Source organism: Danio rerio, chromosome 9 (genome assembly GCF_052040795.2).
Source record: "Danio rerio strain M-AB ecotype USA chromosome 9, GRCz13ab, whole genome shotgun sequence".
NCBI lineage: Eukaryota > Metazoa > Chordata > Actinopteri > Cypriniformes > Danionidae > Danio > Danio rerio.
The window spans coordinates 40,531,187-40,556,831 of record NC_141029.1 but is presented as its reverse complement, the minus strand read 5'-3'; the positions used below and the strand labels follow the sequence as shown (position 1 = coordinate 40,556,831).

The window sequence follows — 25,645 nt, the reverse complement described above, 5'->3', positions numbered from 1 at the left end:
TAATCGGTTATCTTTACTGTCTGATAGATTTACTATATAAACTGGGTCTCAGACCAGAAGTACTGCATTAAATTCCATTTCCCCCACCATGTCCTTAAAATATGACAGTTTATTTTACCCCAGTATTTTTAATGGAGTTTCTGAGCTCGCCTGCTGATCATGACAGTGCTAGTGGTTACACTGTCTTTCATCTCGTTTTAGGCTTGAACAACAAAATGAGTGCTGTAAAAGGAACCTTATGAAATTGAAAATGGTCACATTAAGCTTTCACCGGAAGTTTGTCATTGGCTGAAAAACACTAGCTGTGCACACAGTATTAAGTTATAGGCGTAGTATCATATGGTTGCACAAAATGAATTTGATTTTGAACATGCAAAACAAGGGCGTAAAACTTCCCTTGCCTAATCTGACCTAATCTTGCCATAATTTCCATTGACTTGAGAAAAGTACGCACACATAAGCCATGTTTTTATAAAAACAAAGAACAAACTGGGGAAAACCTTGAAGCAATTAGTCTTATAGAAATCCACAAAACTTGTTTTAAAATGCTGCTCTTGTTATTACCAACATAAACCACATAAAACTTGCATTTCAGCCTAAACTTTATTAATTTACTGCATTTTAGAATTAAGTTTCTAAAAAGATACCAGTCAACTGATGAGTGACACTGTTTAGAGGCTACTTTTTCCTTGAAAATAGTATTTACAGTAGGACTTGTGTACAACCAGGGGCGTCACCAGATTTTTTTGGGCCCTATGCACAGAAATTTTTAAGTGGGCCCCCCAAGTCATTATGGCTGGTGGACTTACTGTTGCAGGTCCCCTAAATTGCCAGAGCCCTATGCACTCTGTCCCCCCCACCGCCCCACTAGCTACACCCCCTTGTGTACAACTATCTAAACATGAAATGGGCATAATGTTGAAAATCTGATAACAGTTAGAACTCTTAATAATAAATAAGAAACAAACACAAATATGAGAAATAAACTTTATTTCTTCTTTACCATACATTTCTGACTACAACGCCAGATTGAAATAACCATCCACAGAGGAAATACTAATGAGTTAGGAAAGCAGTCTCTGATATTTAAGATTACAAATACAGCACATCTCACAAGATCACACATCAGATCAAACAAAATGGACACCTGGTAGCAGGTTGAGTCCATCTCATGCACCACTAACCATCCACACGGACACAAATCACTGAGGGTTTAAGAGAGATCCTCAAACAATACTACAGTATATCGTCATCTGAAATGGAAACCTTAAATAAAATAAATTAGATAACTAAAAGGCAGCACTGCATTTAATGATTATTACTGTAGTTCATACACCGGTAATACCTTGTGGCAATATTTGCTACATTTCACACGAATGCTGCATCCAGTAATATTCGGTTTCAAACTCCGACCAGTTTTTACACAGGTTTAGTTCTCCAGCGTGAATCTCACAATGTTTCTCTGATTTAAAAAAAAATTAAAGTAAAAAAATAAAAATCACGACAATGTTTTAAAGCATAGGTCTCAAACTGGATTCCTGGAGGGCCGCAGCTCTACAGTTTTGCTCCAACATTAATCAAACACAGCTGATCCAACTAACCAAGGTGTTCAAGACTACTATAGACTATTAAGCAGGTGTGAGTTGAAGGTGGTTGGAGCTAAACTGTGCAGAGCTGTGGCCCTCCAGGAATTGAGTTTGAGACCACTGCAAAGCAGCTTCCGGGTCCAAGCCATCAATAAAACTGTATGAGGAGACTCATCAAATAAACATTTACAAAGAGTTGTATTCCTTTCATATATATATATATATATATATATATAGATATGCCTAATATCAGATGGCCAGAAAGTGATTAATGTTTTTTAAAGTGTTCAAATATTGGTGTCTGTTATATAAAATTCACTATAATATGTGATATGCCTAGGGCCAGACAGAATCTGCCGATATTTTTTTTTATTTCTGCGCAAAATATTGTAAAAACTCTGCAGATTTATGCCGAATGATTTTGGGTGTGTCGTAACTGAAAACTTAATATATGAAATAAAAAATAATACATATTTAACTTTTATTTAATATTTACAATGCAAATCCTATAAGATCCACTAATTTAGTAAACAAAGCAAGTCTCACTTATAATATATCTACCATTTATCTACTAAAACAATGGTTCCCAACAGGGAGGTCCCGGCCCACAAGGGGGCCTTAGCTAGCTCTGTGGGGGGACACGTCATAGTTTTACCATTAGCAGTGGACAGTTAGCAGAATGATCTTTTTGCCTTCAAAAGTTCTTTTCATCCTATGGCTGATCAAAAAAAAAAATGGACAAATTTGTAATTCGTCAAAAAAGACTTACTAAGAATCACAAGCATAATTTTCCGGGGGAAAAGTGAGTCTCAGGCAAAAAAGGCGGGGAACCACTATACTAAAAGATAGAAATTATTACTTTACAAACTGTATTGTAAGTAAATCATATGATCATTTTCATATTAGTGAGTAATATTACTGAAAATAATTTAACAACTGAATAAATAGACTCGGCTTGGACCCAGAAACAGCATTCCATATGTCACTGATACATCACAACTTGGATAATGTCATCATACATTCACTCTCTAGTTGTTCCAAACAAATAGATGTTCTGACGAATGTTCACACCGCTCTCTTCTGTATAATACAAATAAATCAGGACCTGACTCCAACTGTTTATGCTTTAAAAACTTGATTCTTAAACCATTTTACAGCAAAGAGCTGAACATTTTGTAACAAACAACTCCTAACAAAGGATTACTAGAGCAAAGGTGCCCAAACTCCCGCATAGTTTAGCTCTAACTTGCCTCAACACACCTGCCTGGAAGTTTCTAGTATGCCTAGATCAGGGGTGTCCTAGTCACCTGCCTGTAATTATCCAGTGCTGTTCAGGTCCTAATTAATTGGCTCAGGTGTGTTTGATCAGGGTTGGAGCTGAACTCTGTAAGAAGGTAGATCTCCAAGTAGTGATGGGCAAAGCGAGGCTTCATGAAACACTGAAACAGTCAAAGCAAATGTTTCAAAGCTTCGAAACGTTTAGAAACCCCACTCTACAGTGACACCTAGTGGTCATTTTTATGTATTTCTCTGGAATAGCTTCAGCGAAGAAAAAGTTAACCAAATTGAGGTATCAAACCTCACGTTGTAGAGTTGAAGCTTCAAGTCATTTAGTGAAGTGGTGAGAGTTCCTGACTAACTTGCAGAGATCGTGGCTGCGTCCAAAACTGCATACTTCCATACTATGCAATACGCAAAAATCAGTATGTGAGCTGAGTAGTATGTCCGAATTCAAAGAATTCGAAAATCAGTATGCGAGAAGTACTTCTCCGGATGACCTAGTACTTCCAGTGAGACCTGGGTGTTTCGGATCATGCTTCAGTGCAGTGTTTCGGGATCTGGACACGGTGTTGAAACGTCAGTTTCATGTCAGCCATTCCTATCTCCAGGTACAGGGTTGAGCACCCCTGGCCTAGATAGAGCTTGGTTAGCTGATTAAGATGTCTAATTACGGTTGAAGCTAAAGCCTGCAGGACACCAGCACTCCAGGATTGAGTTTGGACATCCGTGTACGACAGTAAATAATGACAGAATTAAAATCTAGGGGTAAATTATCTCTTCAGCTATTGATGCACATACTCAAACAAACATCCAGATATTTTGTCCTTCACAAAACCTTAACACAGTACAAACCAGCTGGGTAAATCATTCCAAGTATAAATATGATACATTTATGGCTTTCTCCATTTGAAATAATATCTGTGTGAGAAGTTCATAGTGCAAACTTTCATAATATAAATTTAGATTGTAGCTCAGGCATCTTGTGTTGTTATTCTTCCTCCGTCTAGTCTAAATTCGCTGACTTGCGCTTAATAATAAGCGGTCTGTGGGGAGCGGAGAACATCACTTCATCAGCTCCATACTAAAATCTTTTTGTGGCACTTTGTCCGAATGCTAAATTGACCCCGACAGGGCTCTGCGGCTTTCATCCAGTCTCACAGATAATGGCCTTTTCCTGCCAGCTCATTTTCACATTCAAAGGCCTTTAGTGGTCAGAATCGAGCTACAGGATCTGCAACAGGCCAAGAGAGCTTACATGCAGCATCAAGATTGCATGCCTGCTGGGTAAAGCTGTCAAAAGTAGTCTCTTCGGCGTGAATCGTCGCTTAAGAAGGAAGGGTTCCACTGAGCCGGATAGATGCAGGAATGCCTTGAACCAGGAAGGCCCGAGAATGGATACAGACCATTACGCTCCAGGTCGGAGTTTCTCAGTGCAGGCTACAAAAGAGAACAGCAGTCACAAATTAACAAATTATTTGGAAAATGCACCAGGACGTGAATGGTCATGAGAAGTAGGGTGATTTATACATTTTTAGCAGAACTGTTATTTTTAAGAATTAATGTAATTAGTTATCTGAAGATGGATCAATTTGTTTTTGTTAAATTTAATGCACTCACTCCACCCCGAACCTGAGCAAGTCATCCTACATTTCATTCAACTGATTGTAAATGAATATATATAGAATGCAGTTATTTGACCCTAACATTCCAGACATTACACAAAACAAATGGTAACAAAACTGTCTTGTAGCAGCAAAAAATGGTCTATAAATAATAAATAGCTAAACTCAAATTTAGTTGCACCTTTTGAAAAAACATAACATGGCAATCATAGCCTAAAGATTGTTTGTTCCATGTTTAATCTAAATATAATTCTTTCTAAACCTGTTTTTTGTTAACTTTTTCATCTACATGATGCTTTTCATGTTGTAAGAGACTAAATTATCATATGCATTTGTTTATATGGCAAAACATGTCTTCTTGACTCATGAAGGTCCATACTGACTCCAAAGGCAGATACTGATAAGATCAGGGCCTGATATGTGGACTTTGGAGATTTTATGATGTGGTCACATGTTGATTGGTCAGTTTGAATGTTTCAGCATTTGGGCTTTAGTCACATGGTCAAGAAAGATACAAAATAGGTGTAAAACTCTGCTCTGTCTCTTTTCCTGGTCTGCTTCTCTCCTGCTCTGCTCCTCTCCTCCTCTGGAGTCTATCTTCTCTGACTCTACTGCAATCAGGCTAACTTCTGGGCCTGCTCTCTTTGTCTCTCTCTCCCTCCCCCTGTGTCTCTCCTTCTACCTCTGGTAACTTTAATTTTACATTTAAACTAAGTACAATTACTATCATAAGTTTTATCATTTCATATTTTATCATTTTATACAGTTATTTTGTAATTAATTGAGTTGTAACCATAGATAATTATTGTCATTAAATCATTTCATTTTCAAGTATTTGTAAATTACTTTTGATTTAACATCAACATTTAATTGTTCCATATTGCAATACAATACAATCACACAATATCAACGCTCTCCCACATTTATAGCTATTAATGCTTTTTTAGGGGGAAGGGGGGTAATTTTGGTTAAATGTAATATTTGATGAAATTGAGTTTGATAAGGTGGCGACACAGTGGCTCAGTGGTTAGCACTGTCGCCTCACAAAAAGAAGGTCACTTGTACAAGTCCTGGCTGGACCAGTTGGCATTTCTGCATGGAGTTTGCATGTTCTCCCCGTGTTGGCGTAGGTTTCCTCTGGGTACTCCAGTTTCCCCCACTGTCCAAAAACTACGGTAGAGGTAAATTAAATAGACTAAATTGGCCGTAGTGTGTGTGAATGAGTGTGTATAGATGTTTCCCAGTACTGGGTTGCAGCTGGAAGGGCATCCGCTGTGTAAAACATATGCTGGATAAGTTGGCGGTTCATTCCACTGTAGCGACCCCTGATGAATAAAGGGACTAAGCCAAAGAAAAATGAATGAATGAATGAATGAGATTGATTAGATTTACTATATCACAACATTATGCAATGAATCAGATTACATTTAAGTGATTGACAGTGCTATTTTTGCCTTCATCAAATGCCAGTTTAATTCCAGCTTTACAAAGCCAATTTTACCATTAATGTTTAATGGGATTTTCTACTTAAAAATAACATTTTCCAAGTGCACTGTAAAAAATGCAGAGTTAAACATAATTTATTTCAGTTGTCCCAACACAAATCGATTAAGTTACACTAACAAATTGAAGTGGATTGAACATAAAACAATTATGTTCAGCACAACTCTGGTTTGCCCTCATTGCCATATGCCCTTAATTGTCATTGTATTGTATTGTTTACAAATTCTTATTCTTTCTTTTTTATTCTTTAGACTACATTTTATGTATATATTTAGGTTACATTTCATGTATATATTTAGACGACATTTTTGGTATATATTTAGATTACATTTAATGTATAATTGTATTTATTGTAAATTCTTCCCTAAAACTCAACTTTTTGTATTAACATTATATGTTAGGCACTTAGGGTCTGAGAGTAACTTAATTTCGATTTTCTATATGTCCTGTACATGTGGTTGAATTGACTATAAAGCTGACTTTGACTTTGAATTAAGATGTCCCAAAAAATCTCAAGAAATGTGTTAAGTAGTTTAAAGCAAGCAGCAAAAAAAAATCCTTTTCTTGAGTGTGTATAGTCTTCCTAGAGTGAATAATAAACTAAAATAGCGTTATTTTAGTTAAGAACAGTCTGTTAGGAAAGGTAAAATTTTGATTGGTGTTTAAGCGTGGTTGAGAGTGGCTATTTAGCTCATGTTTAAAAAGATTATATGCATATCACAGTTGTCATGTTGTTATTCTGTTAATTGATGTATAGATATATATATACAGCGGCATTATATATATATATATATATATATATATATATATATATATATATATATATATATATATATATATATATATATATATATATATATATAATGCCGCTGTGTTAGCGTGCCTGTGCTTGCATTGGCAATAAAACTTGAAATGGTGTACACATCTGATGATCCAAGGCCTTTTTATAAGCCAGTAACTATGAGTTTTCGATTATGTACAATATACGTCTAAGCATTTTTGGATTTATTAAAATTGTTGTCATCTATACGTTGTGTACTAGCTGCTATTTACATTGTAGTAGTGAGATGTTTGTTTAATGCCACATTAAAAGTAAAGGCATTTACCATATTTCTAGCTAAGAGTACTTTATGCATTTATATTATCGCCCCCTAGCACATGAAACATATGTACTGAATATATCAGTGAAATCTCAAACTACAAGATCATTTTACAGCTGGTAATGTGTAAGTGCATGATTACATACCGAGTAATAAATGTCAGTCATTTGCAGGAGGTTTTTTGTACTGCCGTTCTCCTGCATCTCGATAGTCTCTCTACCCCACTCCATGGACACGCGATTGCTCTTAGGAAACTCTGCGTATGGCGACATCTGAAGCTCTCCACTTTTGAAGATGATCTTGTTGATGTCGTTTTTGTCTTTTCTGAGGATGCAGTGAAAAATGCTTTTGAGACATTTTTGTGGTTTTGTTAAATTTTTCCCAAGATATTCATCTGTAAAGTATGGAGGTTGTGTATTTTTTATTGTAATCGTACTTGCAGCAGGTGACAATAAGAGCAATGACCACAATCAACAGAAGAGCTCCTCCAGCAGGCGAGACCACCACGGCTATCAGCTTATAGACTATTAGACACAATCAAGATTATTAATATAATGGCACTATTTCAGCTTAATTATTAATAATTTAAAGTATATATATGAGCAATATCACACGAGTAGCAGTGCGATATGGCTGTATTTCGGCACTGGTGGGAGGCATGCGTTGCGGCCGAGTGCCTTAGTGCCTCCACCAGTGCCAATATACAGCCATATCGCACTGCTACGAGTGTAATATTGCGTTTATACAACAGTTTGACGGCATAATTGTGTATATAAAAACTAAATCAAACATGAAGAGTCTCAAAAACCCTTTTGTATGAGGAACTACTTTCTTCCGCCTTGGATTCAAATCATAAGCTGACAGTTAAACAGCTGTTAAAACAGTTAAGAGTATCTTTTAAACTTTAGATCTGTAGTGTCTGCTTTTTGCTGGGTGTATGTGTGCGGAGTAATACACAAAGGGTAAAAAGGCTGTAGGAGTACTGATATTGCAGAATATCGCACGGCTATCAGCCAATCAGATTCGAGAACCAGACAGAACTGTTGTATAAATATATATATATATATATATATATATATATATATATATATATATATATATATATATATATATATATATTTAGTATAAGTACCAGTATAAATTTAAATCTTACAATTATTGCAGTTGAAACCTCCAAATCCAAACATGCATCTGAAAAGGTCAAAAAGATTTTTTGTTAGCTTTTTTCTTTGTTGTTAATGTAAAATACATAATAAAACAAAACAAAACAAATACTAAATGCAAAAAAACAATAAAGGATTTGATGCAATTCATGGAATTTACTAACAATAATTCACTCACTATCATTTCAGCTTCGCCCCTGATTTATCAGGGGTTGCCACAGCGGAATGAACCACCGTTTAAAGTATTTTTAGAAAATCAATTATTTTACCCTGAATGTGCTGCACCTTTTATTTCAAAGTGACTTATTTCATCCAATTAGCTTTAAGCAAGCAAAACAAGCACAAATTGGCCATTCATTTGGATTAATGCCTAACTAGAAATCTAAGGGGGCTTTGTAGATTGCATCACGTGTCTACATTTCAACAAATTTGTTAAGACTTTAATGTGCATAGTAAAAGCCACTATTATTTTTGGTTGTTCTATTGTCATATATCTCATTCCTTTTTCTGTTCTGAATACAGTTAAATATAAAGGGCTTGTTGTGTGGTACAAAACAGAAGCCAGCTAACAAAGTGGCTAACAACCATAGCCTTTAGCCTTGTAGTTAGAGCAACCAACTCCCATACAAAGAATCACCAGTTCAATCCCAGCTCAGTGTGGGTTTGGTGAAGTAGGACTGCTGTGTTACATTTGGTAGCTCTTCTAGGATGGGAGTAAGGTTCAGGGGGGTGAGTGTGACTGAGGCCAGCTAGCGAAGTGCTATGCAGTTAAACCTCACTCCTCTGACCTCAAGAGGTGCTCTAGTGACAGACGCTAGCTAGAGGCCATGTTCTTTGGACTCCTTTTTAGAGCAACCGACTCCCATACAAAGAATCGCTAGTTTAAATACCAGCTCAGACCAACTCAGTGGGTTACATGTGGGGCCTCGTCTGCGATGGGAGTGAGGTTTAGAGGGCTGAGTGTAACAGAGGCCAGCTAGCGAAGTGCTATGCAGGTAAACCTCACTCCTCTGACCTCAAAAGGTACTCTAGCAACAGACACTGGAGGCCATGTTCTTTAGCCTCCTTGTTAGAGCAACCGAGTCCCATGCAAAGAATCACTGGTTAGGTTACCAGCTCAGACCGGGTTGGGTGCAGTAGGACCAGTGGGTTCCACAAAATGATTGATTGAAATGATGATTGATTGATTAATTGAAATAATGATTGATTGATTGATTGATTGATTCATTCATTCATTCATTCAGTGTGTAGTGAGGGGAATGAAACTTTTTATAACCCTTTATCTGATTTAAATTATAAAATGCAAGTTGTACACTATTGCAAATGCAATTTATCTCAGTTTACCTCGTAAGCAATGCAATAGACTACAGTACATGCATGGCTAGTATTTTTCAGCCACCGATACACTTTTGGTGAAAGGTTTATGTGACTATTTTTAACTTCGTAAAGTTCCTTCTACAGCATTAGTATTGTAATGTAATTAAAATATAATCTGTTACATAGACTGAAACATTCATTTAGTTGTTCAAGCGTAATGGCACGACCACATTGAAATGGTCCATACCCCATTTTGACCCAGTTTGTGATGCAGTGATGTCTGACTTGTTTTCTGCAAAATATCTTATTGCCAAACATCTGAGCGGCTGTTTACGCATTAATAAACAATATACTTACTCGACACATTTGCCATTAACAAGCTTGAGTCCATCTCCACAGTCTAAAACAACATAGCAATAGGCATTCATTTAAACATGAGCCATAATCACACTATCGAATCAAACAAAACAAAAAAAGTGTATGTTGTACCTCTGCAGGTCATGTCTTCTGGGTTCCTTTTAAAGTACCCAGGAAGGCACTGACAGTTGGGAATCCCGCTAATATCCGAGCAATCTGAGTACTGCACATCACACTTGGTCTTCTGGGCCATGCACAGGCTCTCCACTAAACAGAAAGAGGTGCTTCAGAACTAATGGCTTCCAGGAGATAAACAGAGCTTCTTGAAATAATATTATAGAGGCCAAATGAAAGGCAGTGTTATCGGTGTGTTCGTCATGACTGGTGCTATCATATCTGTTGAGTGGAGAAGTGAAGTGGTGGATATGAACAGAGGGACGGGATTAGAGATAAATGCGTACCGTGATAGGAGAGCTGGTGCTGAAGTTTAATGGGACAGTGCGAGTATGTCCGGCTGCAGTTGTTAAGGGACATCTGGATGCTGTTGAAAACATCCGCGCTGGTCACATTGGAGGAGAGTGAAAACATGCTCACCACTGGGATTTGCACACCTTGTCCATCTCTGCACAGGACATACACATTCAAGTACAAGTGAGGACAATAAAAAAAAGCAATGAATTCACACATAATTGAAAATAAGAATATCTGTTTATGATTGTATCAGTTTAGAAATAATTCCATCTATAGTGATTTTTTATTTGATTTATTATGCTTTTAAAAGTAATATTAATTATATGTTATCAAATTATAAAACAAAGCTTCTATAGTGTTTGTACGCTATTCAGTGATCAACTAATTAATGTATTCCGTAAGATTTAAATTATAAAATGTGTATTTTTATTCTGCACCTGCAATAATTTGTGTGTATATATATTTATTCAACCAGCAATTTTTTTTACTTAAAAGATAACTACAAAAGGTACAAAAGTTATTCAAAGTAAACTTTATAATAAAAAAAAAATAATTAAGTAACTTTAAGTCACAATTTGCCAGGGGTTTGAATAATTTCGGTCTTGACTGTATATACATACATATATAAATAAACATTACACATACAAACAGTGATGGATAAAATGATTGAACGAATAATCGAGTCAATGAATGAATGAATGAATGAACGATATAGAAAGAATGATAGAACAAACAATATAACGATAGAACAATCGAACGATAGAACATACAATGTAACAATAGAACAAACGATAGATAGAAGGACAGAACGATTGATAGATCGAACAAACGAACGATAGATAGACAGAATAGAACAAAAAATATAATGATAGAACAAACAATAGATAGAACAATCGAATAGATGAATTATAGATAGAAAGAATGATAGAAGAAACAATATAGTGATAGACAGAACGATCGAACTAACAAACAGATAGATAAAATGATAGAACAAATAATATAACAATAGAACAATTGAACGAATGATCGAGGGACTAAAATAAATAATGAACAGACAAACACACACACACAGGGACAAACGATAGATAGGAAGAATGATAGAACAAAAAATATAATGATAGAACAAACAAACAAACGATAGAAAGAACAATATATTGATAGAATAAACAAACGAACGATAGATAGATAGAAAGAATGATAGAACAAACAATATAACGATAGGACAAACAAACGAACAATAGAAAGAATGATAAAACAAACAATATAATGATAAGACAAACAATAGAATGACCGAACGAATGATCGATAGAAAGAACGAACAAACAAACGTTAGCTAGACAGAATGATAGAACAAATAATATAACGATAGAACAACCAGACGTATAATCAAGGGAATGAATTAAATAAACGAACACACACGCACGAATAAACGAAAGAACGAACGAATGAACAAACGATCGATCTATAGATAGATTATATATTATATAAGAATGATAGAACAAACAATATAGTGATAGGACAAACGATAGACAGAACAAACGAATGATAGATAAAAAAGCACAATAGAGCAAACAATATAATGATCGAACAAACGGCAGATAGAACGATATAACAAACAATAGAACAATAGAACAAACGGTAGATAGAACGATAGAGCAAACACTATAACAGTAGAACAAACGGTAGATAGATTGATAGAACAAACAATATAACGATAGAACAAACAATAAAACGATAGAACAAATGGTAAATAAATAGATAGAGCAAACAATATAACGATAAAACAAACGGTAGATAGAACGATAGAACAAACAATATAACGATAGAACAAATGGTAGATGGAACGATAGAACAAACAATATAACGATAGAACAAACAGTAGATAGAATGATAGAACAAACAATATAACGATAGAACAAACGGTAGATAGAACAAAAGAACAAACAATATAACGATATAACAAACTGTAGATAGAACGAAAGAACAAAAAAATATAACGATAGAACAAACGGTAGATAGAACAATAGAACAAACAATATAACGATAGAACAAACGGTAGATAGAACAATAGAACAAACAATATAACGATAGATCAAACGGTAGATTGAACGATAGAACAAACAATAAAACGATAGAACAAACAATATAACGATAGAACAAACGATAGATAGAACAATAGAACAAACAATATAACGATAGAACCAATGGTAGATAGAACGATAGAACAAACAATATACCGATAGAATAAACAATATAATGATAGAAAAAACAATATAACGATAGAACAAACAATAAAGCGATAGAACAAATGGTAGATAGAACGATAGAACAAGCAATATAACGATAGAACAAATAGTAGATAGAACGATAAAACAAACAATATAACGATTAAACAAACGGTAGATAGAACGATAGAACAAGCAATATAACGATAGAACAAATGATAGATAGAACGATAGAACAAACAATTTAACAACAAAACAAACGATAGATAGAACGATAGAACAAACCATATAACAATAGAACAAACGGTAGATAGAGCGATAAAACAAACAATAAAACGATAGAACAAATGGTAGACAGAACGATAGAACAAGCAATGTAACGATAAAACCAATGGTAGATAAAACGATAGAACATTCAATATAACGATAAAACAAACGGTAGATAGAACGATGGAACAAACAATAAAACGATAAAACAAGCAATATAATGATAGAACAAATGATAGATAGAGCGATGTAATGATGGAATGAACGAACGAACAAATGACAAATAGAAAGGACGATAGAACAAACAATATAATGATAACAAACGATAGATAGAACGATAGAACAAATGATAGTTCGAACAAACAAACAAACAATAGATAGACAGACAGGCAGACAGACAGACAGACAGACAGACAGACAGACAGATAGATGGACAGGCAGACAGTAATTGCATGGCACAATATGAAGAGATCAAATAACTTTTATGCTATTTATGTTTATGATCATTTATGAAACTCACCTTTTACCCAGGGTAAAGCGTCTATAACCATGGAAGATGGAGAGAGAAGCATTGAGCTGAAAAACCAATACACAAATGTATCAAATTAACCCAAACTCCATCAACATCAATTTATCATCTTCAACCCATTTCCATAATGGTTGCTATACAGCATTAGATGAGCTTATAATGCAAGTTGCAGCATATTGTTGCGTACCAGCTGTTGGATCTCTCTGTGTAGCTCGTGCAGACCTAAATTTCTGAGATGAAGAGAGTTGTTGACTGTGAAAGTGCCCAAAAATGTCTTGACTGCAAGGTAAAACCAAAGCAGACAGAGTTATCTTATGTTTGTTATCTTCTCCAGAAATTATTCTAAAATACTGACCACATACCTTGTGTACAACTGCGGCCATCCTCCAGGTCAAAGCCCAGGTCACATTCACAGCTGAAAGAACCACCTGTGTTGACACACACTGAACCCTGAGGACATGGACTGTTCACACACTCGTCCACATCTAGAGAAATGAACATAGACCAATCAATTTGTTTTTATCCCATGCACTGATGCAAGCAGAACAAATTCAAAAGTCTGAATATTGTGGCATGTTGTAATATGTGAACAAATGATATGTAATGGGCTTATTCTTACCTTCAGTGCAGAAGGGTCCGGTCCATGCGGAGAGACACTGACAGTAGTAACTTCCTTCAGCTGATCTAACACAATGACCTCCATTTGCACAGGTTTTAGGTCCACATACATGACCTAAAAGGAAAAAGTGTTGTTGTAATTGTGCACAAGTTATTTGAATGAACTAATGAAGTCACAAACAATGTATGAAATCATAAAATAATGTAAATATACAGAATTAATTTTTACTTTTTATGAAGTGAGAGGTGAAAATTAAAAAATGCGCAATATAATTTTAATTTGTACAACCAAAAAAAAAATCTACATCCATCCACTTTGTCAATGATAACATAAAAAATGACAGAAGAAATGAAAATTGATTATTTGTGAAAAATTTAAAAGCACACCCTTTCTCGATTAATATTATAATTAATGTTTGTTAAAATTTGTGCACATTAACATTTTTAAGCCAATATTACTGATTTCAAATTGAGCTTTTCTAATTTTACTTTTAGGTTGCCTTTGACTTCATCTGACACTCATACAAGGTAATGGGCTCTATTTTAACGATCTACGCACAAAGTCTAAAGCATAAAAGCATTAAGGGGGTGTCCGAATCCACTTTTGGTATTTTAAGGATGAAAACATACGCTATGAGCCCTGGCGCATGGTCTAACAGGGTTGTGCTTATTCTCTTAATGAGTTATGGGTGTGTTTTGAGCATAACGTGCTTTAAACCAATCAAAGTCTCATCTCACATTACCTTCAAGAATCAGTTGCGTCATGCCATGACCCTTTTGCTATCTACATGGCGAACTTTGTAAGTGGAAAAACTGAACAAGCCTCCTCCATTCGGCCTCTTTTCTTTCTATTTACTTTACTTTTACTCTTCACTTTACTCCTTTACTTTAGTGGAGTAAGGAAACGATGGAAACTCACTCCACTAAAGTTATATATTAGCCTACATATAAAATTTAGTTTATTAAGCGCAAAGATTTATTTCAAAACTATTTCTAAATTCAGTTCTTATTTTCAGCAAACTAATAAATGAACAATAAAAACCAAGTGTGGTCAAAAAAGTTATAAAGATTATAAGAGTTATATCCAAACACACGTCTTAATCTTATGCCGCATAAGGTGAAGCATCTCCAAAACCCGCTGGGTGGACACATCTAAACTTGTTTTTATTAAAACAAATATTAATATGCATATAATAAATAATACTGCTAATAATTATAACATCATACAAAAGGCAAATTGTCATGAATAAGCTGAAAAAAAGCCCCCTGAGATTAAAAGGGCATGGAAGTGGCGTTGTTTTATGAAGAAAACTCTAGTGGTCACCTTTATGTAGAAAATAATATTTTTTGTAATATTTTAATCCTTAATTTTTTTCACATGTAAAAATATTTGTGTATTGCTGTACATCCTGTGTGTTTTAAGCAATGTGTACGCGTTTAGACCTGCATAACTAACGCACTCTGTGCTGGACTTCAAACCAGCTTTCAGTTGGTCAATGGCGCAGTCTATTTCATTGTCTCAAAATAGCAACGTGCCAACACTGTGCCTTAACACACCTCTGTTTTAGACCCGCACACCCATGAGTCCACAATGTGGTGCAAATGGAATTGCTATTTAAACAACGAGGAGCAAAACGTGAAAAATAGGGTTGCGCTGGTCTGAAAATAGCAACAAATCACACCAATCATGTCTTACACCTTATTGCTTCGGGTCCTATTGCCTCTTTTAAAAAGTATAGTTTTTAAATATAAAATCTAATTTTAAAAAGCACATCCCTTTTAATTCAGTGCATTATAATGAAGTGAGTCAGCGCCAATAGCCTAGTGGTTAGTGCGTCGACACATAGCACAGAGGTGCTCGCAGCAACCCGAGTTTGATTCCCGTCTTGAGGTCCTTTGCGGATCCTTCCCCTTTACCCAGAGATGGGTTGCGGCTGGAAGGGCATCCGCTGCATAAAAACTTGCTGGATAAGTTGGCGGTTCATTCCGCTGTGGCGACCCCGGATTAATAAAGGGACTAAGCCGACAAAAAAATTAATGAATGATGAAGTGAGGCCTTAATTCAATTGTACCATTAAATCTGTTTTTTTTAGTATTCAATTGTTACTTTATTTTAATACATTTTACACAAAATGTCAGGAAATGTATATAATATGCTGACTTTGTGCTGAATTTTATTCTTACCAATGTTTTTTTTTTTTTTTGTAATAATCTATGGAAACTGTGGTACATTCTTTTCATTCATCTTTAATTCATTAATTTGAATTGGAAATCCTTTGAAATGTATGATAATGACATATTACCTAACATCCAAAAGTCAACTCAAAGCATTCGTGGCATATTTGCTTAAAAAATATTTCTTTTTCAAAAACTAAAATGGTATTGACCCCAAAGTTTTGAATCCATTTAATAACGTCCATTTATCAGCCTTACAAGCAACATTAATAACACCAACAAACATGAATCGTAATTTGCATGCTACTGTTGCACATCCCTGCTTAAATCGCAAAAGCTGAACATACCTGGTGATGCTGATGTTCTAAGAGGCATCTGCGTGGTTGCGCTTCCTGTCTCTGTAGTGCTTTTGTCAGTGAGATGTCCAGTGGTCACTACCACAGTTGTTCTACTCGGGCTGCTCTTGCTAAAAGGCGTTGTTGCACGTCCACCGTGCGCCGTAGTGTTCCCCGGCGTGGCTGTGCTGGTTTCCAAGTGCAATGTGGTGACGTCAGAAGAATCAGCTGTACTTGGAGCCTGTGGTCCACTGGTAGTCGATGTAGGCACATGATGGGCTGTAGAAGGTGTCGTTCGCAGTACCTGAATGATATCGGTGGTAACAATGGTAGTGTGTTGTGTTTGGGTTTCCACTGTGGTGTGGTGTGGTTGGAGTTGTCTAGTGGTGACAGAAGGAGTTGTGGTAGTTAAAGTAGTGGTAGAACTGTAAACTGTAGACACCTCATCGGTGGCTTCATCTGTAACCTGTGGCCTATGAGTTGATGTTGGCACCACTTGTGTGTTGGTTTGGTCATCGGTTTTAGGGATGGTAGGCGATTGGCCGGAAGGGAACTTGGAAAGCGAGTCATCGATAGTTGTGGCTACATCTTCAAGCACTGGGGGTGCAGAAGTAACATCATGAAGGGTTGTCTCATCTACTATTTGAGTTGAAGACCGTTCAGTTTCTTCATGGGCGGTAGAGCTCACTGATCCAGTCGAAAACTCAGTGGAACCACCAGTATTTGTGGAATAAATGAGTGTGGAATTATGGCTCTCTTGGGACGTGCTAGTGACATTGCGTTCACTAGAAGTAAAAGGCAAGATTGAGGAGGCAGAGTCACTGCTGGTTTGTGTATAAGATGTCTCACTGCTCACTGATGTGGCATCTGTTTCCTCAACATCCCTACTGGTTACTGTGAGAGGCGGTGTTGAATTTGGATTGTCGATATCAGTCACCTCCTTAGCGGTCTGTCCTGTGACACTAGGTTGTCCTGTCTGTGACTCAGTGCCTTGGAATAATGTTGACCGCCCAGTCTCCAGAGTTGCACTGGTGATATTGCGGTCTTCAAAAGTGGGATCAGTCTGTTCGGACACTGTTGACACAGTTTCTTCAGTTTCCTCATTGACTTGGGTGGCTCCTGATGTCTTCTCCTCCCATGGGGACGTTTGAGACTCTGCATCAGAGATGCTTGAGTTCTGGGTGTACGCAAAGGTGCTGTTGGAGATCACTGAGAGCAGTGTGCGTTCTCCAACTCGGTTGGTTGTGGAAATGTAGGTGCTATCAGTGTGGGAGACTGAGTCTGTGGTGTCCATGTCTATCAGATCTGTTACATCTCGCACGGTTCGTGTCTCTGTTACTGGATGGTGGCTGGTAATGCTGTGAGATGCTGATGATGGACTCTCCCATTGGGCGGTCGCATTATGGGTAAGCTCAGTGTCAGATTGAAGATGTTCTGTTGTCTCATCTGAGGTCATACTGGTCTTCCAATCCGCTGCATTTGTAGAGGTTTGTAAAGGTTTTGGTGAATGTCCTGTATTGGATAATTAAAGAAGAACGAGTTAGAAAATGTGTACTGTAAATCAGTCAAACTGCAAATAATACTGAAACTGAGGTAGGGGGGATTTTAGATGGCCACTAGGGTGCGCTTCATATCGAGTGAGTCTTGGGAAACCTCATGAACCATGTGAGATGTTTTCAGAAGTGACTGCGGATGTAATGATTTTGGGTGGAGAACAATTGGCAGCCAAGCTCGTCTAACCTAACAAAAGCTTGAGCCCTAAAAATGGAGGGGATCTGACCCATTGGGACCTGCTGTTTCCTTCCTTCAGCTGACCTAGCAAAGTCCATATCACAGCGTTGTCGCTGCCTGCATGGAGTTCATACACAGGCAAAGTTATAATCAGCAGGACTGCTGACTGGATAGGAGGAATACTGTATATGTGAGTCCAATAAGTTTAATGAGTCAGATGGCGTAAAATTACCTTCATGGTAGACAAATCGTCCTTGGATACTTTGATGTGATTCAATTTCCAAATACTTATTTGTTTTTATCTTTTTTTTAAGTAGCAACCAGCAACATGGCTAAAAATAAAATGAGCAGATATAAATATCAAAATTGTAGTTTAGAGAAAAGTCATACTATTCTCAATGAGCTTTTGTGAAATTACAGTTCCCATAATACTTACAACCGATGAAGACTGTGATGAATTGGAAGTTGATTTCAGAGTGGAAAGCCATCATATGTTTTTGGGTCATGTTAAGCTCCAAACATTGACTCACTGACTGAAAATGTCTCTTTTAGATTGCATTACACGAATCTGTCAACAGAAGATCATTTCACTTGCATAACCTAAGGGATGTTTACTCAGATCTAACTGATGATCTAAAAAGATCTAAAATCAAGTAGATTAGTAAACTGTAAAACCCAAAAAGTTAAGGTAACTCAAACCGTTTGAGGAAACCGATTACAACAAAGCATTTACTGTAACAGGGCTCGAAATTAACTTTCTTACTTGGTAGCACCGGTGCTCCCAACCTGAAATATTTAGGAGCACCAGAAAAAAATTAGGAGCATCCACCAAAAATTAATGATATATTTGACAAGTTGTATATTAAGGGATTTATTGTATTTGAAAATAACATCAATTGGGACTAACAAAACCCAGAAACAACTATCTAACTAATGCTGTGATGACTTAATATTTGTGCAATAATTCCAAAATGAATGTTGAATAATTATAAAATATTAATGATGATGATGATGACAATAATACTAATAATGAATAATATTTCTCATCATCATGATGCCTTGAATGTGCTTTAATGCAAGTTATCTGCTATATAAAGTCCTACTGTTAATTTATGAAAAATGAAAAATAAATTGATGGTTTGCATCAAACACAAATGAAGCATTGTAGTAAGAAATATTTATTTTGTACTATTGTTTTATATGCATGCCAATTTAAAGGGGTGGTCCACTACGATATTATATTTTAAACTTCAGTTGATGTGTAATGTAGCTGTGTGAACATAAACAGCATCTCTAAATGTAAAATATTCAAAGTTTAATGCAAAGGGAGACCTTGATTTGTACAGAGTTAGCTTAGCAACGCCTACAATTAACGAATTTTGGGGACTACAAAAAATACTTCCGCCCCCTGTGAGATCACAAAAGTTCGTTATTGCGCATCCCACACTGCGCAGGTAAAGGCCGTGGCCAGAGGCGCTGTAACGTTACTGCAGAGGGAGAAATGCCATCCTGCTGTTTCCACATAGCTGTTCTGTTTCTGTTGTTGGGCTTCCAAATGACACGACCCAAACACAGAAGTGCTTACAGTTCAATATTAATTATGTTCCAGAGAACTATAAAATACATAGCAAGCATGATTTGACAAAACACAGCTTCCAGAATCTCTCCCAGTTCAGTGCTGGATTCAGTTAAAATCTCCTCAAAGATGGAGCAAGGAGACGCTGTGAACTCTGAGTCATGACCTGTAAGTGTTTTTATTTGTTAAAATTGATCATGACATGTACAGTGTCTAACTTTAACGGTGTGTTGTAGCAAAGATGTAAACAACGGGAAATTATGGTAACCGCTAACGACTTAGCTAACGTTACAAATCTATATTTATCAAACGGCTGTAAACGCACACATACACATACACATACACGCACTCTTGGCCAGCACCTGCGTCTCTCTGTGGGAGACGGCAGAGTTTCTCTCTATAGGCAGCTTTGCTATGCGTTTTACAACTCGGACAATAAAGTCGCAAAAGATATGTGAACGATTCATGTTACTTACACAGGCATATTCCGCATATGCATGAAAGACGTCCTGTAACGCGTTGATTTAAAAAAAATACAGCAATGATTTCCCAACTGGAGTGTAACATCAAAAACAAATCAATCCAGGCTCACAAAGGTCTCATCTCACATCTTGTGCTTTATTCTGTCACCATAGAAAATAACTTAATCCGAGCATGAGAGAAAAAGAACAATAAAAATCTCTCCCGCGCACATGCGCTTCTCGTGTTACAGATAACGTAGGCTAACCATATTCCGTACACAACGATGTTCCGTACAGACGACCTTTTAACGTTAATCTCTGAATAAATACTTATGGGTCGTAGGCAAGCTATATATCTGTGTAATCTTTAATTCTCACTCTTTCAGCCCCAACCACAACAGAGACATTCCTACTTTATGTTGCCGAGTAAATTCAGTAAGTTTGTTACGTCCACCTAATGCGCTGGAAAATAGAAAGTGGGCAAGCTTAAAGTGCGAGTGTCGCCTGGGAGGGGAGACATTTAAAGCCCCGACAATATGCTTTTGCATTTAATTTATGCATCACACAGTATTCCAGTCTTTATGAAGTGAATATTATGTTATCACAAATTGTTAAATAAATTATCTTTTGTTGAATAAATGCTTTGAAATGGGGATGTTTAAACATCAATTGTGGGTAAATACCGCATGTCGCAACTCTCCGCCTGAGAGACAGACTGCAAACGCTGTTTGGATACTCCTTTTGCAGTAATGATGTTTATATTCATAAAAGGTCAGTCAAGTTAGCTTCAATGTGCATGAATTTATTGTTTTAATATTTTAAATTGTCATGCTGTAATAAAATAAACATGATATAAAAAGTAAATGATTTTGAAGCTATTTCATTTAAAACTTTCATAAAAGAGTTATTTAATATATCATTAACTTCAAGTTAAACACAATAATAGTATATTCTGACATAAAATTTTAATAAGACTTCAAACAATGCCCATTTTTGCCAGCAAATTAAAGTTATGCGCCCTGTACGGAACACTATTTTAGTCGTGTACGGAACACCGTTAATACCTATCATCTTCCGTACACATGCGAAGGCGGTACTTATCCCATCTTTTCTCAAAAACTACTGGTCCAAAAGACATCAATCAAGATTTGGAATGTGCAATAGGTATTCCCCCAGAGAATGAACACACAAGCATGCTTATCTGGCTTTCAATGACGGAGGAGTCGTCGTTTGAGTGCGCTGAATAGCAAAAAGTGTACGGAACATGGTTAGTCTACGTTACTTCATCGTATACACGCATAAACACACTAAAAGGCACAGAAACAGTTAAAGGAGCCGCATCCCATTTTCACTCGTTACAGACACGTGTTGACTGACTGACTGACTGACTGACTGTTTACACAAAACGCGCGTGCTTGTCAGGGCGTGACGTGGAGCCGATCGGCGAATCACAGCATATTATGATGATGACCAATCAGAGTCACTTGAGGGTGGGCCTTTTAGAGAAACTAGGAAATATGACAGTCGTTTTCATGTTAGCTGAGTAGCTGTGTATAATCAAAGTGAGATTTATGAAAAAATAACACGATTTCCTTCAAGTTAAACATGAGCACACATTGCTTTGCATCTTATTAACACAACCAAGCCTTAAAAATAACATTCTGGACCACCCCTTTAATAAATAATATTTCTGCTACAAAACAAACGAAATAATATAATAAATAATTTAATCCAATGCTGAAAGCTGCAAAGCAGTCATAAGTAATTAAATAGAAAAATAATATAGACCTCAAGAAAGAACGGACAAAAGAAAGGAAGAAAAGCCTCACTTTTAAAAGTTTTGGTTTCGGTTCGTGTCGTTTTAATGCTCAGCCTCGTTATGCGCTGAATTACATTTTTCTGTGTTTGTGGAAAAGCATGCGAGTCAGCCGACCCAATATATGAGGGGGGCAGAGCAGGATTCTCCCGATGCCCACCGGCGCAATACTGTTCTTTGTTATAACCCGCATCAGATCAAACTTAGTAAAGGCAAGCTTCTTTGGCGATGGTGTTTTAGCGGACATTTGCGCTGTTGCAGCCTGCTCACGAGGAAACGTATGAAAAAGTTATGAATTGCCGTGAGATTGTGTTGGCTGAACGCTGTGCATACAACGCATCGAGATTCAGTGTACTTTTCACTCTTCAGCCGTTTTGCAATCCCCGCGGTCACAAAAGCTCCCTCCCTGTCATCTGACAGCGGAAAGTATTGAGTGATTGACGGCTAATATGAACCAATATAGCGGCAGGGAAGAGCGAATTTACCACGTTTTTAGAAAAAAAAAATAGATCGCACTATAACCATAATATGCAGTCGCACGAATGCCCCCAATATATATTATGAGTCGCATAGCTTAAATTTCGGGCGCATATGCGACTAAAATGGTCGCAATTTCGAGCCCTGTGTAAGTTAAAAAAAAAAAAACTAACCCTAATGAGCAGTGTGAACTTAATCTATTTGAGTAAACGAAGCAATTTGAGCGCAGTAAAACCTGATAAATGAAGAGAACTCAAACCAACTGAGTACTGTAAAACCCAATAAGTTAAGGCAACTCAAACGGTTTGAGAAAACTGACTGCAACAAACCATTTAACTTAAAACAAATTATTCTAATAAGTACTGTGAAATTACTCCATTTGAGTAAATGAAGCAATTTGAGGACAGTAAATCCCAATAAATGAAGAGAACACAAACCAATTGAGTACTGTAAACCCGATAAGGCAACTCAAACATTTGAGTTAAAACTAATATATATGAGAACTGTGTACTTACCCCATTAAAGTTAAAGTAATGAGGTATTTAATTAACTCATTGCCTTCAACACTGAGTTCAAAACTCTTTTCAAATGAGTAATTTGAACTTTCAGTCAATTTTGAGTTAACTACACTCATTTTATGAGATAAAGTTGGTTTACAGTGTATGATCTGGACAATAGTAGATGAGATCAAGAAAAGTAGTGAAATGCAGTGTTTTCTGGGACTAACCCACAGAACACTTGTGCAAGTTATGAAAGATTGTGCTCAATCACAGTTGCAGACGAAATGAAAACACATATTTCACAACTCAAATTTTACACTTAACTCATTGTTTCAATGCCTCAGAAGAATTCTGCTCTTCTTTATTTTTGAGTTTACTTGTGAAAGTAAAGCTAGAATAATGTCCTGAATAAAAGCTGAATCCCATAACACACAAATGATTATAAATTCAAGCAAACAGTAAATTATATGATGTCATTACTGGGATATTAGGCTGTAACACTGGGAAATCCAAAGGGTTTTAGAGGCTACTTCTTAAAATACCTAAAGTTGTGTCAAATACTCAGTAATAAAACTTTACAAAAAGGTTGGAAACGCTTTATTTTAATGGTCCCTATTGAACATTTTGTTGACTAAAAGTTGCATTGCAACTACAAGCCAATTACTTCTCATTTACGTATTAATAGACTGTCTGCTTAATATATGCTGATACTGCTCCTTCAACAGACTATCAGTAACTTTGCAAGTACATGTCAACTTACACTAACCCAAACAGTCTACTTATAATCTAATGAGAATTAGTCGGCATGTTGATGAAATGTAACTTAAATTCAACCATATGTGTTAAAGAGACCATCAAAATAAAGTGATACCAAAAGGTTTTGTTTGTTAACAGTACGAAGGCATAAGCTAACATGAACTTTTTACAGTATTTAAGAAACTTTGATATTGTTTATAAAACGCTTATTAGTTCAGAGTGCATAAAATGATGTAAATAGATGATAAATGTAAAATCTGTTAATAAATATTAAGATGCTTAAGTATTTTTCATGTTGATAATGTACAACTAATTAAACGAAACCTATAAAGTGTCACATGCTGAATTATATTGTTTGTACTCAAAATTCTCTATAAACCATATAAAAGCCAGGTGTATATAAGAACCAATTCACTAGACACACTTCTGTTTATTTAATCGCAGAACTAATGCCAGCATGTCAACATGAAAAGTGACATAAAACGCAAATTCTCCCAACTAAATCACAAAACTAGAACAAAAACAAACCACTAACACGAACTTGCAGACTGACAGAAAGTCTCTGGCTCAAGAAAGTGGAACAGTTTATGAACGAGGATGGTCATGAGCCAAGGAGGTCATTCATTAAGAGATGCTCTTCCAAAAACCGAGTAAACTAACCGTAAGTAATCTCATTAGTTTGCAGATTTCATACTTGCCAAAATGCTGCAGAGCATATATTGTGTGCGCTGTGTATTTGATGCTATACACATTAATAACAACAGCATAATAATAGTAATGCATTACTTGATGCAAAATTGGTGTATTAAAATAGTAAATAGAAGACATCAAATGCTATTCTTGCATCTTCCAGTCTTTATCACATGATAAACACGTACAATTCGGTGTTCATCACATGAGAATCTCCTGACCGGAGGTGGCTGCATCTTTGTAATCTTTTAATAACTGGTTTGTTTAAACACAATACATCTTGAAAACTACAAAACAGATTTTTTTCCTATCACAGCTACTTTATACTATGCAGACTGAGGCTGTCGCAGGACCTAGTTGACTGTTGTCTAATCTAGAGAGCACTTTTGGGCATCAGTCAGGGGGTATGGAAGTCTTACCCTCTCGGGCTGCAGTGATGGATACACTGGCGGGAATCTCCGTCATCTCTCCCAGTCCGCTCGATAGATCCACGGCTGTGGCAGTGGCCTCTCTCCCTGGCCAGGAGGAGGTTTGTTTCAAGCCACTTGTTCGGCTATAAAAAGTTTCTGTACTCAGTGGATTATCGGTGTCCGAGTCTGTGGAGAAAGTTTCCGCTATCACAGTACTGAGGACGAGCAGAGCGGCCGTGAAAAGCACACGGCGAGCGCACGTTTCCATCATAAAGGCGACCGGGCGGGCTTCCTAATAAATAAAACGCCAAACTGATCCGGGTCACCATCGGAAAGTGGGTCTCTTTTAACAGTTTCCCATTAGTAAATTCCTTGGGATGGATTTAAAGTTGGTGAAGAAGTCTTGGAAGGGTTTTATTTCAGGCGGCGAGAGTGAGAAACCGGAGCGGCGGGTGACTCCTCCCCTCGGGCAGGCGATAGCGGTTTCCACCCCATTCCTCTGGATCAACGCACTCACTAATGTGTGCTGCTCAATCCGCTTCAGACAGATATCTATTAAACAAGTCAGATGATGGCACAACAGGTGGAAATCGTAGATAAAACGGGTTTGTTTACGGATTATAACTGCATTATCGGAAATGGACAAAATCACTAAATCCTTATGTTATTTGGAAAGTAG

At 36.7% G+C, this 25,645-nt stretch overlaps 1 protein-coding gene and 1 long non-coding RNA gene across 4 annotated transcripts; one reads left to right on the top strand and one right to left on the bottom strand.

Moving 5' to 3' along the window:
- Positions 1–973: 973 nt before the first annotated feature.
- On the bottom strand, positions 974–25,420 carry heg1 (heart development protein with EGF-like domains 1). Of its 3 annotated transcripts, XR_015498802.1 has the most exons (14): positions 24,976–25,420; positions 16,562–18,061; positions 14,041–14,154; positions 13,784–13,906; positions 13,609–13,700; positions 13,413–13,468; positions 10,391–10,551; positions 10,062–10,196; positions 9,930–9,972; positions 8,246–8,283; positions 7,529–7,616; positions 7,239–7,416; positions 3,133–4,304; positions 974–1,554 (listed from the first exon to the last, which is right to left on the bottom strand). XR_015498802.1 is itself a non-coding variant. In NM_212968.2 (13 exons), exons 1-13 carry the CDS (start codon positions 25,235–25,237, stop codon positions 4,161–4,163), a joined length of 2,934 nt encoding a protein of 977 aa, NP_998133.2. In that variant the 5' UTR covers positions 25,238–25,397; the 3' UTR covers positions 2,705–4,160. The 3 variants fall into 3 exon arrangements, 2 of the variants coding, with proteins under 2 accessions (NP_998133.2, XP_087122409.1); NM_212968.2 differs by lacking the exon at positions 974–1,554 and having other exon boundaries at positions 2,705–4,304; positions 24,976–25,397; XM_087266283.1 differs by lacking the exons at positions 974–1,554; positions 3,133–4,304; positions 7,239–7,416; ... (7 more) ...; positions 13,784–13,906; positions 14,041–14,154 and having other exon boundaries at positions 16,137–19,012; positions 22,754–25,420.
- LOC147835369 (uncharacterized) lies at positions 15,415–16,773 on the top strand. The gene is made up of 3 exons (XR_015499773.1): positions 15,415–15,635; positions 15,687–15,841; positions 16,090–16,773. It is a non-coding gene; the product is annotated as an uncharacterized LOC147835369 (long non-coding RNA).
- Positions 25,421–25,645: the final 225 nt, after the last annotated feature.